We start from the raw sequence: 13,245 nt of genomic DNA, 5'->3' as shown, positions 1-13,245 counted from the left end.
CTCCCACAATAGCACAGTGGTAGTCTGGAACTCAGCATTGCTGCACCCACACAGTGTTGGTCTGGATGTCATCTGCTGTTTCTCACTGATGATCCAGTCTTAAGAGGAGATTCAAAACTCCAGAAAGAGAAATAGGTCATTCACATGACCTCACGCCTCCGCTTGGGAGGGCGGGGGGCAAGGCAGGAGATTGCCAGATGAGTGGTGGCCATCTTTGCCTCTGCCACACTGCACACCCACACGAGCAGTGGTGCAGCAGCAGCCAAAGCTGGGACTGGGAAGAAGAAATCCATCTGCATCCCAGAGAGACCACATCTCATTAGAGCAGCCACTGCGCTTGGTGCAGCCACTCCCCCCCCCCCACAACACCAGCTCACTGCCCCAAATAGCAGCAGGCTGTGGGGAAGCCTTCCACCCAGCAGCAATTACCCAGAGGTAGAATGAACTCATGGTTCTTTCTACCTTGGTAAAATGCTGGGTAAAAAAACAGGGCTACCCTTGGCTGGAGTAGCTAGGAGAGGAGGGCTCCCGGCACTCAAGACAACATGAGCTACCTGTGTTGCCCCAGGCAGCTCATGTCATGAGACTAGCCTTAAAATATGCACAGGACAGGACCACTTCAGAGTTCCCATGGAAAGTAGTTTGTTTCCAAGAGCCCTCATGTCAGAGTAACCATGCACATGAAAAGTGTGCACATCAAGGAAAAAACTTGAGAAGAGCTTCAATTAGAGGGTAGCTCCTATACATCATTCAAGTAAAGCTTACATCACTGCTATTGGAAGGCACTATGATATCATCTCATTTTTGCCACTCTTGGCCAAACCAAAGAGAAATTACTTATGGGACCATAGAGGGTAGCACACAACAAGACGCTCACAGGCAACTTACTGGAAACTAGCAACTTTCATTAATAGTGTTGTTATGTATGCACCACTATCAAACAAAAAAGTTCTCAAAATCCTTTATACAAAAAAAGAATAAGATGATTCGTGTCCACAGAAGGCTCACCTTCTTTTAAAAAAACCACATGCACACGCACACACACACACTGTAGACATACAGCCATGATAGACACCAGCTACTGGAGGGATGTGTTCTGAGGATGAAATAGATACAGTTGCTCTTTCCCTACTCAATATAAGAGAATCACCTCTTTGAAAGTTTCCTCTTTGCCCAGTTAACAGGGCACTTTAAACTCAGTTTCCTAAGAATTTAAAGAGTATGTGGGGAACAAAAAGTACTCAACTTTTTCTGCTGTTGTTATTTGGTCACATAAAGAAATCAACCCTTGCTTGGAGAATAAAGGTGGATGTGATAAAAATGCAGAGTGTACTCACACTGGACCAAATCAGGTAAGCAATGGTTCTGTTTCCTATTCATGCACACAGCAGGTTATAGATCACATATGAAGCTGCCTTATATTGAGTCCAACCATTGGTCGCTAGGCTACTCTGACTGGCAGTGATTCTCCAAAATCTAAGGCTGAGGTTTCTCCCAGTTTTGCTACAGGAGATGCTCTTTAACTGAACATGTGAAGGAGTCAACCTCACATTTTATTTGCTCTGCCACTGGGCTACGGGCAGGGCTGGCTCTGGATTTCATGGCAAACTGCCCCCCAGGGCCCCCTCAAGGGCAGTGGTGGGGCTTACCTTGACAGATGGGATGAGGAAAATGAGGCAACAACAGAACAGCTCTGTTGGCTGAGATAATCCACCACCATCACCACTGCACAAAGGCTATGAACACAGAGGTGGTCTTCGGAGTTGGTGATGGGGCCCACCTTCTGAGGGCCCTTGGCAGTGGCCCAGTGATGCCAACCCCCAATTATGGCCCTGACTATGGGTCCTACCCCATATCCCATTTAGCTGGAAGATTTTGGTGCCGTTTGTACTGATCAACTGTGAGCTATAGTAAGGAAGTAAAAAAAATGAATCTCAGCTCAGTAACACATTTACCAGCTTGGTTCACACAGTAATTAAAACCTAGGTTTAATGTGGGTTACCAACGTTAGCATAATTGTGTGAACCCACACCAAGCTGGCTTATGGCCTGAGATGAACCTGAGATTCCCACCTTGGCATGGGTTCCCACAATATTAGTAAGCCAATGTTGGTAAGCCATGTTAAACCTAGAGTCAACCGATTGTGTGAACCAGGTCGCTGTATGCCCTTAGGCAAACCACTATGCTCAACCTCTCCATCTGTATTACCGGGATAGCAATATTGGGCCATCTTGAAAGGATTATTGAAATCACATACCTGTGAAGAAACTTATTACATGATCTCCAAAGACAGGGAAGAAAAGGAAAATTATGTTATGAAGTCTTATATTAGGTATTAGACTTTATAATATAATATTCCCTTTCCCCGGTCTCTGGAGATCTTATGAAAAACCAAAGCTCATATTTTGCAGTTTACCACAAAGACCTTTGTGGCCTAAATAAAAGTTAGTTGCCTAGGTAACCAGGTGCCTGAGTAGTTTGTATTCCCGCTGAACTACATAAGATAAATTGGAGTGACAGAGGCCTAACTGAATGGTTACTCTATTTTCACTGCAACATTTTTTCTATAAATAAGTAAATCTGGGCTCTTTCAAGTGATCAAAATGCACTGGCAAATTAAAACAGTGAGAAAATATTGTAAGCTAATGTGTTTTGTATGAAAAAAGGAAAGTTACAAAAGTGATCTGAGCTCCAAATGGGCTGGGATAATAGCGGGTGGGGTGTTATATTCCATAGATATAAGCATAGCCAACAAAAAAGATAGTAATATTAGAAGTCAAAACAGTCCTATTACATACCTTAATATGGCTCGTTTCCTGATCCTGGCAGGCAGCATGTAACTGTTTAACAGGATATTCTGGAAATGGTAAATCCTGCACCTTCATCAGCCCATGTTCAATTGTGAGTACATTGATCAGTCACGTTTTTCATGCACAATATGCTTTTGGTGTGCATCTCTTATTTCTCAAGCAGAGTTCCTTTATACGTTTAGGGTAGTTAGTGAAGAGGTTCCAAACCTTTGATCACCAGATGTTGTTTGACCACACCATAGGAACATAGGAAGCTGCCATATACTGAGCCAGACCATTGGTCCACCTAGGAGAGCTAGTCCTGTGGTAGCAAGCATGACTTGTCCCCATAGCTAAGCAGGGTCTGCCCTGGGTGCATATGAATGGGAGACTTGATGTGTGAGCACTGCAAGATATTCCCCTCAGGGGATGAAGCTGCTCTGGGAAGAGCAGAAGGTTTCAAGTTCCCTCCCTGGCTTCTCCAAGATAGGGCTGAGAGAGATTCCTGCCTGCAACCTTGGAGAAGCTGCTGCCAGTCTGTGAAGACACTACTGAGCTAGATAGACCAATGGTCTGACTCAGTGTATGGCAGTTTCCTATGAAGGTTACAGGCAGGAATCTCTCTCAGCCCTATCTTGGAGATGCCAGGGAGGAAACCTGGGACCTTCTGCATGCTCTTCCACTGAGCTTGGGCCCTACTCCCTAAGGGGAATATCTTACACTACTCAAAAGTAGTCTCCCATCCAAATGGAAACCAAGGCAAATGCTGCTTAGCAAGTGATGATTCATGCTTGCTACCACAAGACCAGCTCTCCTCCCATCATCCCCAGTCACAATGGCCAAGCAAGACAGTATCCGTATGGATGGGGCAAAGAGGCAGAAAACAAGCCACAGGTGCAGCTCGTTCCCTACTCTCCTCATCCTTCCCCAGTTGTCTCACTCTCTCCCTCCCCTAGCCCCAGGAACATGGGTTGGTCACTCACCTAGTTCACCAGCCTGGGTGAATGACTAGCCAGCCCAATTAGGGTTAACACCATAGCGAGGTGAGGAAGAGCAAGTCTGCACAAGTTGCTCCTGTGGCCTGTTTTCTACCCCTGCTGCCTCACTCATAGAGGCTGCTGCTGGTGGGAGACAGAAGAGTCAATTACACTGCCCTGAGCCCCTTAGAAGAAGACTGGGATAAATGAAATTTTAAAAGGTACATTTTCTCATCACTTTCTGACTAATACCATAGAGTGACACTCTATGGATGTGAAAGCTGGACTTTGAAGAAGCAAGATAGAAAAGGCATTAACACTTTTGAACTTTGGTGCTGGAGAAAACCTTTGAGGATACCATGGACAGCCAGGAAAACAAACAAATGGATAATAGAACAAATCAAACCAGAATTTTCACTCAAGACACAAATGACCAGGCTCAAACTATCATACTTCGGACACATTATGCAAAGATCCAGCTCCCTTGAGAAGTCCATAATGCTGGGGAAAGTTGAAGGAAAGAGAAGAAGAGGACAACCAGCAGCAAGGTGGATGGACTCGATTACAACAACCATTAATGCAGCACTGAGAGACCTTAAGGGCCAAGTTGAAGACAGATCATCCTGGATAGAATCTATCTATGCGGTTGCTAAGAGTCAACACCTACTTGACGGCACTTAATCAATCAAATCAATCATTCTGACTAATGTTGATCTTTGAGCTCTGCACCTGCCTCCTATTCAGATTGTTTAGCCAGCCTGCTGGATCTGCTCTGGGCTTAATTTTGAGCCAGGAGTCACCAGCATCAGCATGGCACCAATTCTTAACATTGGGGCTCTGCTCCAAAGAGTAATAATAAAGATTGCAGTGCCTTTGCAAGGGCAGTGTGCATTTCTACACCACTGAGCAGGGGCGTAACTATAACAGGGCAAGGGGAGACAGTTGTCTGGGGGCCCACTGCCTTTGGGGGGGCCCCAGAGGCAAGTCACACGACTGACTCCCCCAGCCACGCAACTGCCCGGGCTTCCTTCAATTGTATTCATCCTCCGAAACTGATGTGAGTGTTAAGACCAGAACAGCATGTCTTTCTCTAGTACCATTAAATGACTTGCATCGTCCACAATTTACAAAACCTCTGGGCCCACTCCAACCTTGCCGCGCCCCTGCCACTGAGTAATTGAAGCTCACACATCAGGGCCTGGGGGAAGGAGCTTTCAGGAAGGCTTTCAACCCCAGCATCTCTCTGTTTGGAAATTAACCCACAGGAAATACCTGCAGGATCCTCCCAAGTGTGTGTGTTGAAATCAAGTCCCATTGAGTTCAGTGCAACCTATGTTTCTCATATGCAGACCTATGTGCAACCTATGTTTCTCATGTGTGCTGGGAGAGCACAATTTACACTGGAGAAGCTTTGGGCAATGAGGAGGGTATTCAACCCTTCCCAGCTTGCCAGTTTTGCCCCTACAGCTATCCCCTACCTGCTGCTTCTTCCAGCCCATGTGCCAGAGCCATGTTTCCATTGCAAACATTGCAATCAGTGAGGGTGAAATGCTAGAAAGAAATCAAAGGCAGGGGTGGAGGAGTTTTCTTCAGTCTTTTAGTGTGGCCTTCACTTTGTCAGCTTTTGTCCTGCTTCAGTGGAACCATAATGCTGTTTAAAATGGTTTTATGGGATGTCTTTACAGCTCATCTTGTATTACTGTCATGCAGCAGGCTAATCAGCTGAAACACAGCCAAATCCCTCTGAGGCATGACCTTACAAAACGTTTTGAAGAAACCCAGTACTCTCTTCCAACAGCTCATCTAGATCCACCAGAATAAATTGCACGAAAATCCAGATCTTGTTACTAAGAATCAATTTTAAAGCTCTGTTACCAGAAATACCATCTTCTGCCATTCACACTGGTTAATCAGACACCATTACATTTTTCTCTTTCATTTTTGGCAGCCAAGTTCTGGAAGAGATGGGGGAGTGGGGAGAAAAAGAACTGGATATTCTAAAAGTCAGCACTTCAGCTTTCTCATTTGAAAGCCAGAATGGTGATGTGGTTAACATGTCAGGCGAGGACTGGAAAGTCCTGGGTTCAAATTTACACTCAAACATTCAGCTTACTAGATCACTTTGGGCTGATCACCACTTCCCAACCCAGCCTACCTTGTACGGATACTGTGAGGATAAAATGTGAGGTCAGGACAAGAATGTAGTAGTAGTAGTTCCCTGTAACTGGGATTCCCAGATGTTGCTGACTACAACTCCCATAATCCCCAATTGCTATGGTCAAAGGCCATTGGAGCTGGGGATTATGGGAGTTGTAAGCAGCATCTGGGAATCCCTGGTAGTAATCCTTAGGCATGTGCCCGAAACGTTTTGGCGCTGGGGCGGTATTCGGTGTTTCGGCACTGGCGGGGGTAGTACTTTAAGGGCGGGCGAGGGTGTACTCACACACACCCCTGCCTCATTTCCCCCACTGGCGCTCTGTAAACTTCAAGCCCCTCGGGGCGGCAGCATTCCTGCCTGCCGCCCCGTTCCCCCCATCGGCCGGAAGTTGCGAGCGAGCGCCTGCCAGCCAGTAAAACTTAAAAGTTCTTCATTTTGGCCAACTTCTGACGATATGGCCATACTGTTTTGAAGTAACACTGACATGCATCTCTGCAATGGATATTTTATTTAATGTTGGTTCTCTCCTAACAGAATAATGGTGGCTGTGGGGAATTTGCACTCTGCAATGCTACTGAACAATCAGAAAGGACCTGCACCTGTAGGCCCGGCTACATTGGTGATGGGTTTACTTGCAGAGGCAGCATCTTCCAGGTAAAGCATGTGTTTTGTTGAATGGTTGTCAGGCAAATGATGCTCAGTAATAAAGGGCTGTTATAATTAAAACTACACCAGACAGTGAAGGAAGGGAGAGCAATTTGTAGAAGAGAACTGATGAGTGGGAAGAGGGTGCTTAACCTTTCCCCCCATCTGCTCCTTTCCCTTTGCAATCTCCTCCCCCACCTTGCTTTTCTGTGCAATACGGCACATCCTGAACCATTTGCAGGCAAAAAGTGGCAGGCAGGGGAAGGTCTAAGAACTCCGTCCCATCCTCTGCTTCTCCCCTGCAAATTACCTCATCTTGACACTTTTCCACTATTGGGGGGTGACCTGGGTCCCAAACCATGGGTCTGCAAGCAAACATGTAATTCAGCCCAAGGTGGACATCTGTAATAGGTTGCCTGTATTGCTTAATAGGGATGTGCCCGAACCAGGTTGGCAGACCTTTTCTGGACCATTAAACCGGTTTGGAGGTCCAGTGGTTCGGGTGGTTCAGGGGTGAGGTAGCTTTAAGGGACTGGGAGGGTGCTCTTAACCCCCACCCCACCGGCCACGTTTCCCTCACCCACGCTGTGCCCAAAATCGCTGTGCAGGGTGGGAGCATACCTTCTTGCCACCCCGGTCAGCCTCAAACTGGAAGTGGCCAGTGCGCATGCGCGATGCGTGTGCACCGGCCACTTCCAGTCTGATGCTGACCAGGGTGGCACGAAGATATGCTCCCGCCCCGCACAGCGATTTTGGGCACAGCACCAGCTGGGGAAACATGCAGGGCAGGTGTAGTAAGAGCACCCTTCTGGTCCCTTAAAGCTCCCCCCCCCCACTGCTGCCAAACCATCAGTCGGGCTCCCTACTGCTTAAGCAAATGATGGCCCACATACCATGCAGATATCCGTCCATGTAAGAGAGAGGTACGCACGCTGCTTGTGAGTCACTCTAGCACCAGCTTGCACAGCTTGCAGAGGTGAGGCTGCTCCATGTCTACTAATGGTTGCATCATTACAGCTGTGATCTCCCTTCCTCCTGAAGTGTCCACTCTCCACTGCCCCAGATATGCATGAAACACTTCGTGCACATCTCTACTTGGTTCCTTTAGATAAGTCTTTGTAGTTCCATCAATGGCAAAGTGATCAGCTGTTGGTCCAAGAATATCCAGCCCTGTGTGTATTCTGGACCTCACTGTTTCTTGCCAACCCATGTTTGGTTTTAACTGTTAGAAATCTAAACAGACCTGGACACTTATAAGACTGCCTTCTCTCATGCAGACCTGTCTGAGTTGTTATAATCATCCTCTGAGGTTCTAGTTCCACCACCATCAGAAATAAGGAGGGTGGTAACTGGAGACAGGGCCTTCAGTTGTGATTCCCTACTTTGGAATGTCTTCTCTATAGAGGCTCTCCTGACACCGTCCTGTTCTCTTTTCAGCATCATGTGGGGGCCTTTTCATTTGCTCAGGGCTTTTAGGTTTATCCATTTTAATACACTTTAACACTGGAATTGTACTTGCTCGGTCTGTCTTACTATTTTGCATTGTTGTTGATTCAGTTTGATTCTAATCGTATGAAAGATATTTTGGGGGACCTGCTGGTTGAAGAGTGGGGTAAGATGCTTTCTAAATGAATGAATTCATTGAAATGAATCCACATGGACTTGTTTCTGCAAGGCTTGCATACTTTTACATTTTGCCATTACTGATTTCCATAACTATTTTGTTGTTCTCCTTGTTGTTAAAGGAACTTTCGAGGGATACCAACAGCAGTAAATTTAGCAGTTTTCTCATGGTAAGAAGGTTTTATGTACCATGCCATGCCGATAGTGATATTGTAACACTATTGACAATTGCTCAAGGGGATAGGCAGGTAGTAACATATGTTTTTCCCCCATCTGGTTAGTTTGGTCTGTGTTAATATGTGGCTTTACTGGACAAAATTGTTTGCTTTTATTCTGCATGCCTGTTTACACATAGTAGTCTAGTTCACATGATCAAATCCAGGTAGGAGAAGCACCCAGCCAGGCACGGTCCTGACTGGTAGTCGTGTAAACCCTGAAATCAAGGTAGCAGGAACAGGATGGGAGAGTAATCATATGCAAGGCAGGGGCTGGGTGGGGCAGTTGTGCTTCCACCTTTAGTAAAATGCTGGGAAGAGAATTTGGATAGGGCATGCCTGATCACAGTAACTACCAGCTCCCTCCTCACACACATTCTCCCATCCTCCCACCTTGATTTCAGAGTTCATGTGACTGCAGATCAAGAGCGTATCTGGCTCTCTTGCCCTGGTTGGGCACTCCTCCTACCCAGATTTTGATTGTGTGAACTAGCCTAGAGTCAAATGAGACTTGACATTGAGCATGCCATAATCTTTCCATCTAAAAAAACCAGCTGTAGGAGGGATGATCTTGGCACCATCATTAACTTCCTTCCTGGAGCCGATAGTTGCTTGGGATGGGGGAGGTTATTTTTATTAGGACTGCAACACAAGGAAATGCATTTACCCCCCTGCACTGTGGTTCCAATCCAGATTGGACTTCATGTTCCGACTGTTAGGTAAAAAAAAGTTTCCGTTCTCAGACTTGTCTAAATACTGAGGTGTCTTTGGTAATATATATGTACCAAATGCTTCACTTTCAGGATGGTGTAGGAGTACATTTGCCATTTGGGGTACATTAGGAAAGAAAAGGTTGTGCCGTCGAGTCGATGTCGACTCCTGACGACCACAGAGCCATGTAGAATACAGGAGTGGTTTACCATTGCCTCTTCCTACACAGCATGAGATGATGCCTTTCAGCACCTTCCTATATCGCTGCTGCCCAATATAGGAGTTTCCCATATTCTGCAAAACACACCAGCAGGGATTTGAAACAATAGCTTTCTGCTCTCTAGGTTGGTTGCTTCCCCACTGGGCCATTAGGTGGCTTTGGGGTACATTACTTACTTATTATTTATAAAGCTCCTAAAATTTTCTAGATGTCGCGCATAGATGGGGAAATTATATAGGCTATCCTCTCAAGTATACAGTCTAGCACAGAGTTCCCCAAGCTTGAGTCCCCAGATGATGTTGTTGGACTACAACTCCCAGACCCTCAGCCATAATGGCCAAACACCATTGACATGACGCAGAAGGGGAAATGGTATGAGGAGGGAAGAAGGAAACAAGCCAGCTCAGCTACCATCATTTTCAGTTATACAGTATAATGACCAGGTAGAATGGCCTCTGATAAGACAGTTCTGGGGTTGGAGGAGCTATACCGGGAATAAGCTGAGAGGGGGGGGCAACTGCTTAAAAAAGCAGCTAAATGTAGTGAGGTGAGGCAGGTTTTGCCCCCCCCCCTCCCCTGCACACTCCTGTAGGTGTAAAAAGGAAACACACACACTTTATGGGGGAATGAAGCAAGTGTGTGATTCACACAGCACACACTTGCCCTTTCCTTTTCCTTTTGTCACCCCTGGCCTTAACTGAAATATTAACATGTTATTGTTCTTTATTGCAGGATTCTGGTGTAAGAGATATTTTAGGGGTTGGCCCTTTCACTGTTTTTGCACCAAGCACACAAGCAATGCTAAATGAATCAAAGGTAAGCAAACAGAAGAGTCTTAATGATACATTCTATTGTTCTGTGCTGCCATCTTCTCCATGAGCAGTGCTACTGACCTGAGCTTCCATTGGATGAGAAAGCACTGGAGACTTTTTTAAATTTAATGTTTATTAAGAACATAAGAACAGCCAGGAAATTGATTGCCAGGAGGTTGAAATTGATTGCCAGGAGGTCTAGGACCAACAAACGGAAGTACTTTTTCACACAACGCGTGATCCACTTGTGGAACTCTCTGCCACAGGATGTGGTGACAGCCAACAACCTGGATGGCTTTAAGAGGGGTTTGGATGAATTCATGGAGGAGAGGTCTATCAATGGTTACTAGTCAGAGGGCTGTGGGCCACCTCCAGCCTCAAGGGCGGGGTGCCTCTGAGTACCAGTTGCAGGGGAGTAATGGCAGGAGAGAGGGCACGCCCTCAACTCCTGTCTGTGGCTCCCAGCGGCATCTGGTGGGCCACTGTGTGAAACAGGATGCTGGACTAGATGGGCCTTGGGCCTGATCCAGCAGGGCTGTTCTTATGTTCTTATGTAGCCCTGCTGGATCAGGCCCAAGGCCCATCTAGTCCAGCATCCTGTTTCGCACAGTGGCCCACCAGATGCCACTGGGAGCCCACAGGCAGGAGCTGAGGGCATGCCCTCTCTCCTGCTGCTACTCCCCTGCAACTGGTATTCAAAGTAATGTAAACCGCCCTGAGCCTTTTGGAAGGGCGGTATAAAAGTTTTAATAATAATAATAAATAATAATAAATCTGAATTAATAATGACATATATGAAAATCTTGTTTTACAAAAGAACAGAGCACAAATATAAGAACTATTATGAAAATAAGATTTTATGAATATTACAGAAAGGTAAACAGAGCACAAGGTTGTAAATAGTCCTGAAAGTTATTCCAATAATTAATGAACTATACCAATTTCTTCATGAACTTGTCAGATGATGAAGACCAAAATAAAGTATATCAGCTTTTGCCACCATGTGTGCATGCATACAAGTACTTCCATGCTCCGTTCCTGGGCACACCTCCCTGGTGCAATGAGTCAGAAGCACGTTGACATGTTGTGCCAGGGGAGCATGGCCAGCAGTGGGGCCCTTACACATGCTCTCTCAGTTGGTGGAATGCCTCGTTCACTGCCCGGGTGCTTTTTTCCTTTCTTGGCGATCCAGGCTGTGGACTAAGTTCTCTGCCAGTTGGGAGAGCGTCCGTAAGTGCCCCATTGATGTGTCATATCTAGGGGGTATGCCCAGCAATGTGCTTCTGATGTGTCACTCGGGGGGGGGTGCCCAGCAATGGGGCATGGACACATTGCCAATCAGCCTTTCCCGCTGACAAGTGCTTGAGCAAAGCACTCACCAGCTGAGAGAGGCCAATGGGGAATGTGTCTAGTCATTGGGTGCCAGTGGGGGAGGAGTGAGGGAATCCTCTTGCAGCCCCCCCCCCGCCAGATATTGGCAGCCCAGGAACATTTGTTTCTCACCCACCTCATTCAATTTTCTCTATGCCCATGCATCAGATCCCGAGAGAGAGAGAAAGTGAGAGAGAGTTACCCAAGGAGCTTCACTTTCAGCCAACTCCTAGCTCCTTTTCTCTCTGCTTCCAAATTCCAAACACACAGTTTTCCAGGCATTCATCTTACACCTCACGGCTACAGGTGAATTGCCCATTCAGAGTGACATCCACAGCTAAGAGAAAACATTAAGAGGTTTATGTGTCAAATCCCAGAATCTCATCTGGAGTTGTTTGAGGGTGGGGGTGGATAATCCCTATTCAGATGTAATGCTGTACATGTGCAGAGAGAGATGTCTCCACACATGCACATATTTTTGTGTGAATGACTGTACATGCATTCATTTTACAAGTGAGCCTGGGTATAGGCCACCTCAAATGCAAGGTAGTTGGAAAGAATGCTTCTATATTTTGTGTTGAATATAATGTGTTAATAAATGTATGAGCAAGCAGATCTGTATGTGTATACAAAGACTGTAATCAGACACAAAATCACAACAATATTTTAGGTGTACACTATGTGCCCTTTACCTATTATATTTTCTGACTCTCTTCCAAGATGAATAGCTGGTATGCCAAAGGTGTGTTGCCCCAGATCCTTCGCTATCACGTAGTATCTTGTACTGGGCTACTGTATAATGACCTGATATTAGGTAAAACTGTCACCACACTTCAGGGAGAGCAGCTCAAGATCACATTCTCACAGGTAAGTAAGCCTGCAGCCGAAATCAATGGGACTTACTTCAAAGTAATAGGACTGGCTTACTTCCAAGCAGGGGAGGCTCTTCACTTAGGGCAAAGTGGGCGGCGCCCTCCCAAAATATCAATGCCACCACCATTTTTGATAACTCACTGCCTCCCTATATGTGGCTGCCCTCTACACTTCCCTACCTGCAGCTTGCCTGCTCAGCAATGTTTACATAGAGTGGGCGCTGGTAGTAGGTTCCTACTGAAAAGGCTGAACAATGTTCCCCCCTTCTTTTAACTATTAATGAGGCAGCAGCCAATGAAAAGGCCTGCCTTTGTTTTCATAAAGTGGGCAGAGCTTGAAATGACCTTGAAATTACCTGATAGGGGGCATCATGTTGACTGACTACCCTATCAGCCAATCGGAGTGGCCAGAGGGGAGGGCTGTCTATTTTGAGAAAGGAAAGGTAAAAAGAGCAGGAATCACTATTTTGTTTAGCACTGCAGTGCTTGTAGGATCAGTTCCTCCTGCATTGTGTGAGGAATGGACTTGAAAATAAGATATTCAGTTCAGCAAAGAAACAAACTCCATTGCTAATATAGGACTGGACAACATTTTGACTGGTGGTGGTGAGTTTGTTGTACTCTTGAAATTTGCCTCCCTGTCTGTCCTGAATGAATGTGCTTCAACTTGTTTGTGTCTCCTGACTCCGGCTGCTCCAAATACAATATTTAACATTTAGCAACTGTTGGTCTTGAGGATACCTACTTTTCCTAATTAATTTGTAGTAAATCTTTCAACCTGTTAGCCCAAATTTGATAGTTCCCTTCCTACTCACCAGATAGTTCCTCCTCACCAGAGGAATGTTTCCCCCC

General features: G+C 46.0%; 1 protein-coding gene across 2 annotated transcripts in view; it reads left to right on the top strand.

Moving 5' to 3' along the window:
• The window catches only part of STAB2 (stabilin 2), a 175,702-nt gene that overhangs the window by 104,889 nt on the left and 57,568 nt on the right, over nucleotides 1–13,245 (top strand). For both annotated transcript variants that reach the window (XM_053258339.1, XM_053258342.1), the window contains 6 exons: nucleotides 1,279–1,352; nucleotides 2,830–2,901; nucleotides 6,459–6,578; nucleotides 8,315–8,362; nucleotides 10,071–10,154; nucleotides 12,242–12,388. In XM_053258339.1, the coding sequence (XP_053114314.1) occupies nucleotides 1,279–1,352; nucleotides 2,830–2,901; nucleotides 6,459–6,578; nucleotides 8,315–8,362; nucleotides 10,071–10,154; nucleotides 12,242–12,388 (545 nt within the window). The remainder of the gene's footprint in view (nucleotides 1–1,278; nucleotides 1,353–2,829; nucleotides 2,902–6,458; nucleotides 6,579–8,314; nucleotides 8,363–10,070; nucleotides 10,155–12,241; nucleotides 12,389–13,245) is intronic.

The sequence above is a fragment of the Hemicordylus capensis genome, chromosome 5 (assembly GCF_027244095.1).
Source record: "Hemicordylus capensis ecotype Gifberg chromosome 5, rHemCap1.1.pri, whole genome shotgun sequence".
Taxonomy (NCBI): domain Eukaryota; kingdom Metazoa; phylum Chordata; class Lepidosauria; order Squamata; family Cordylidae; genus Hemicordylus; species Hemicordylus capensis.
Note: the sequence above shows the minus strand (reverse complement) of the source record. Positions and strands in the feature narration are given on the sequence as shown.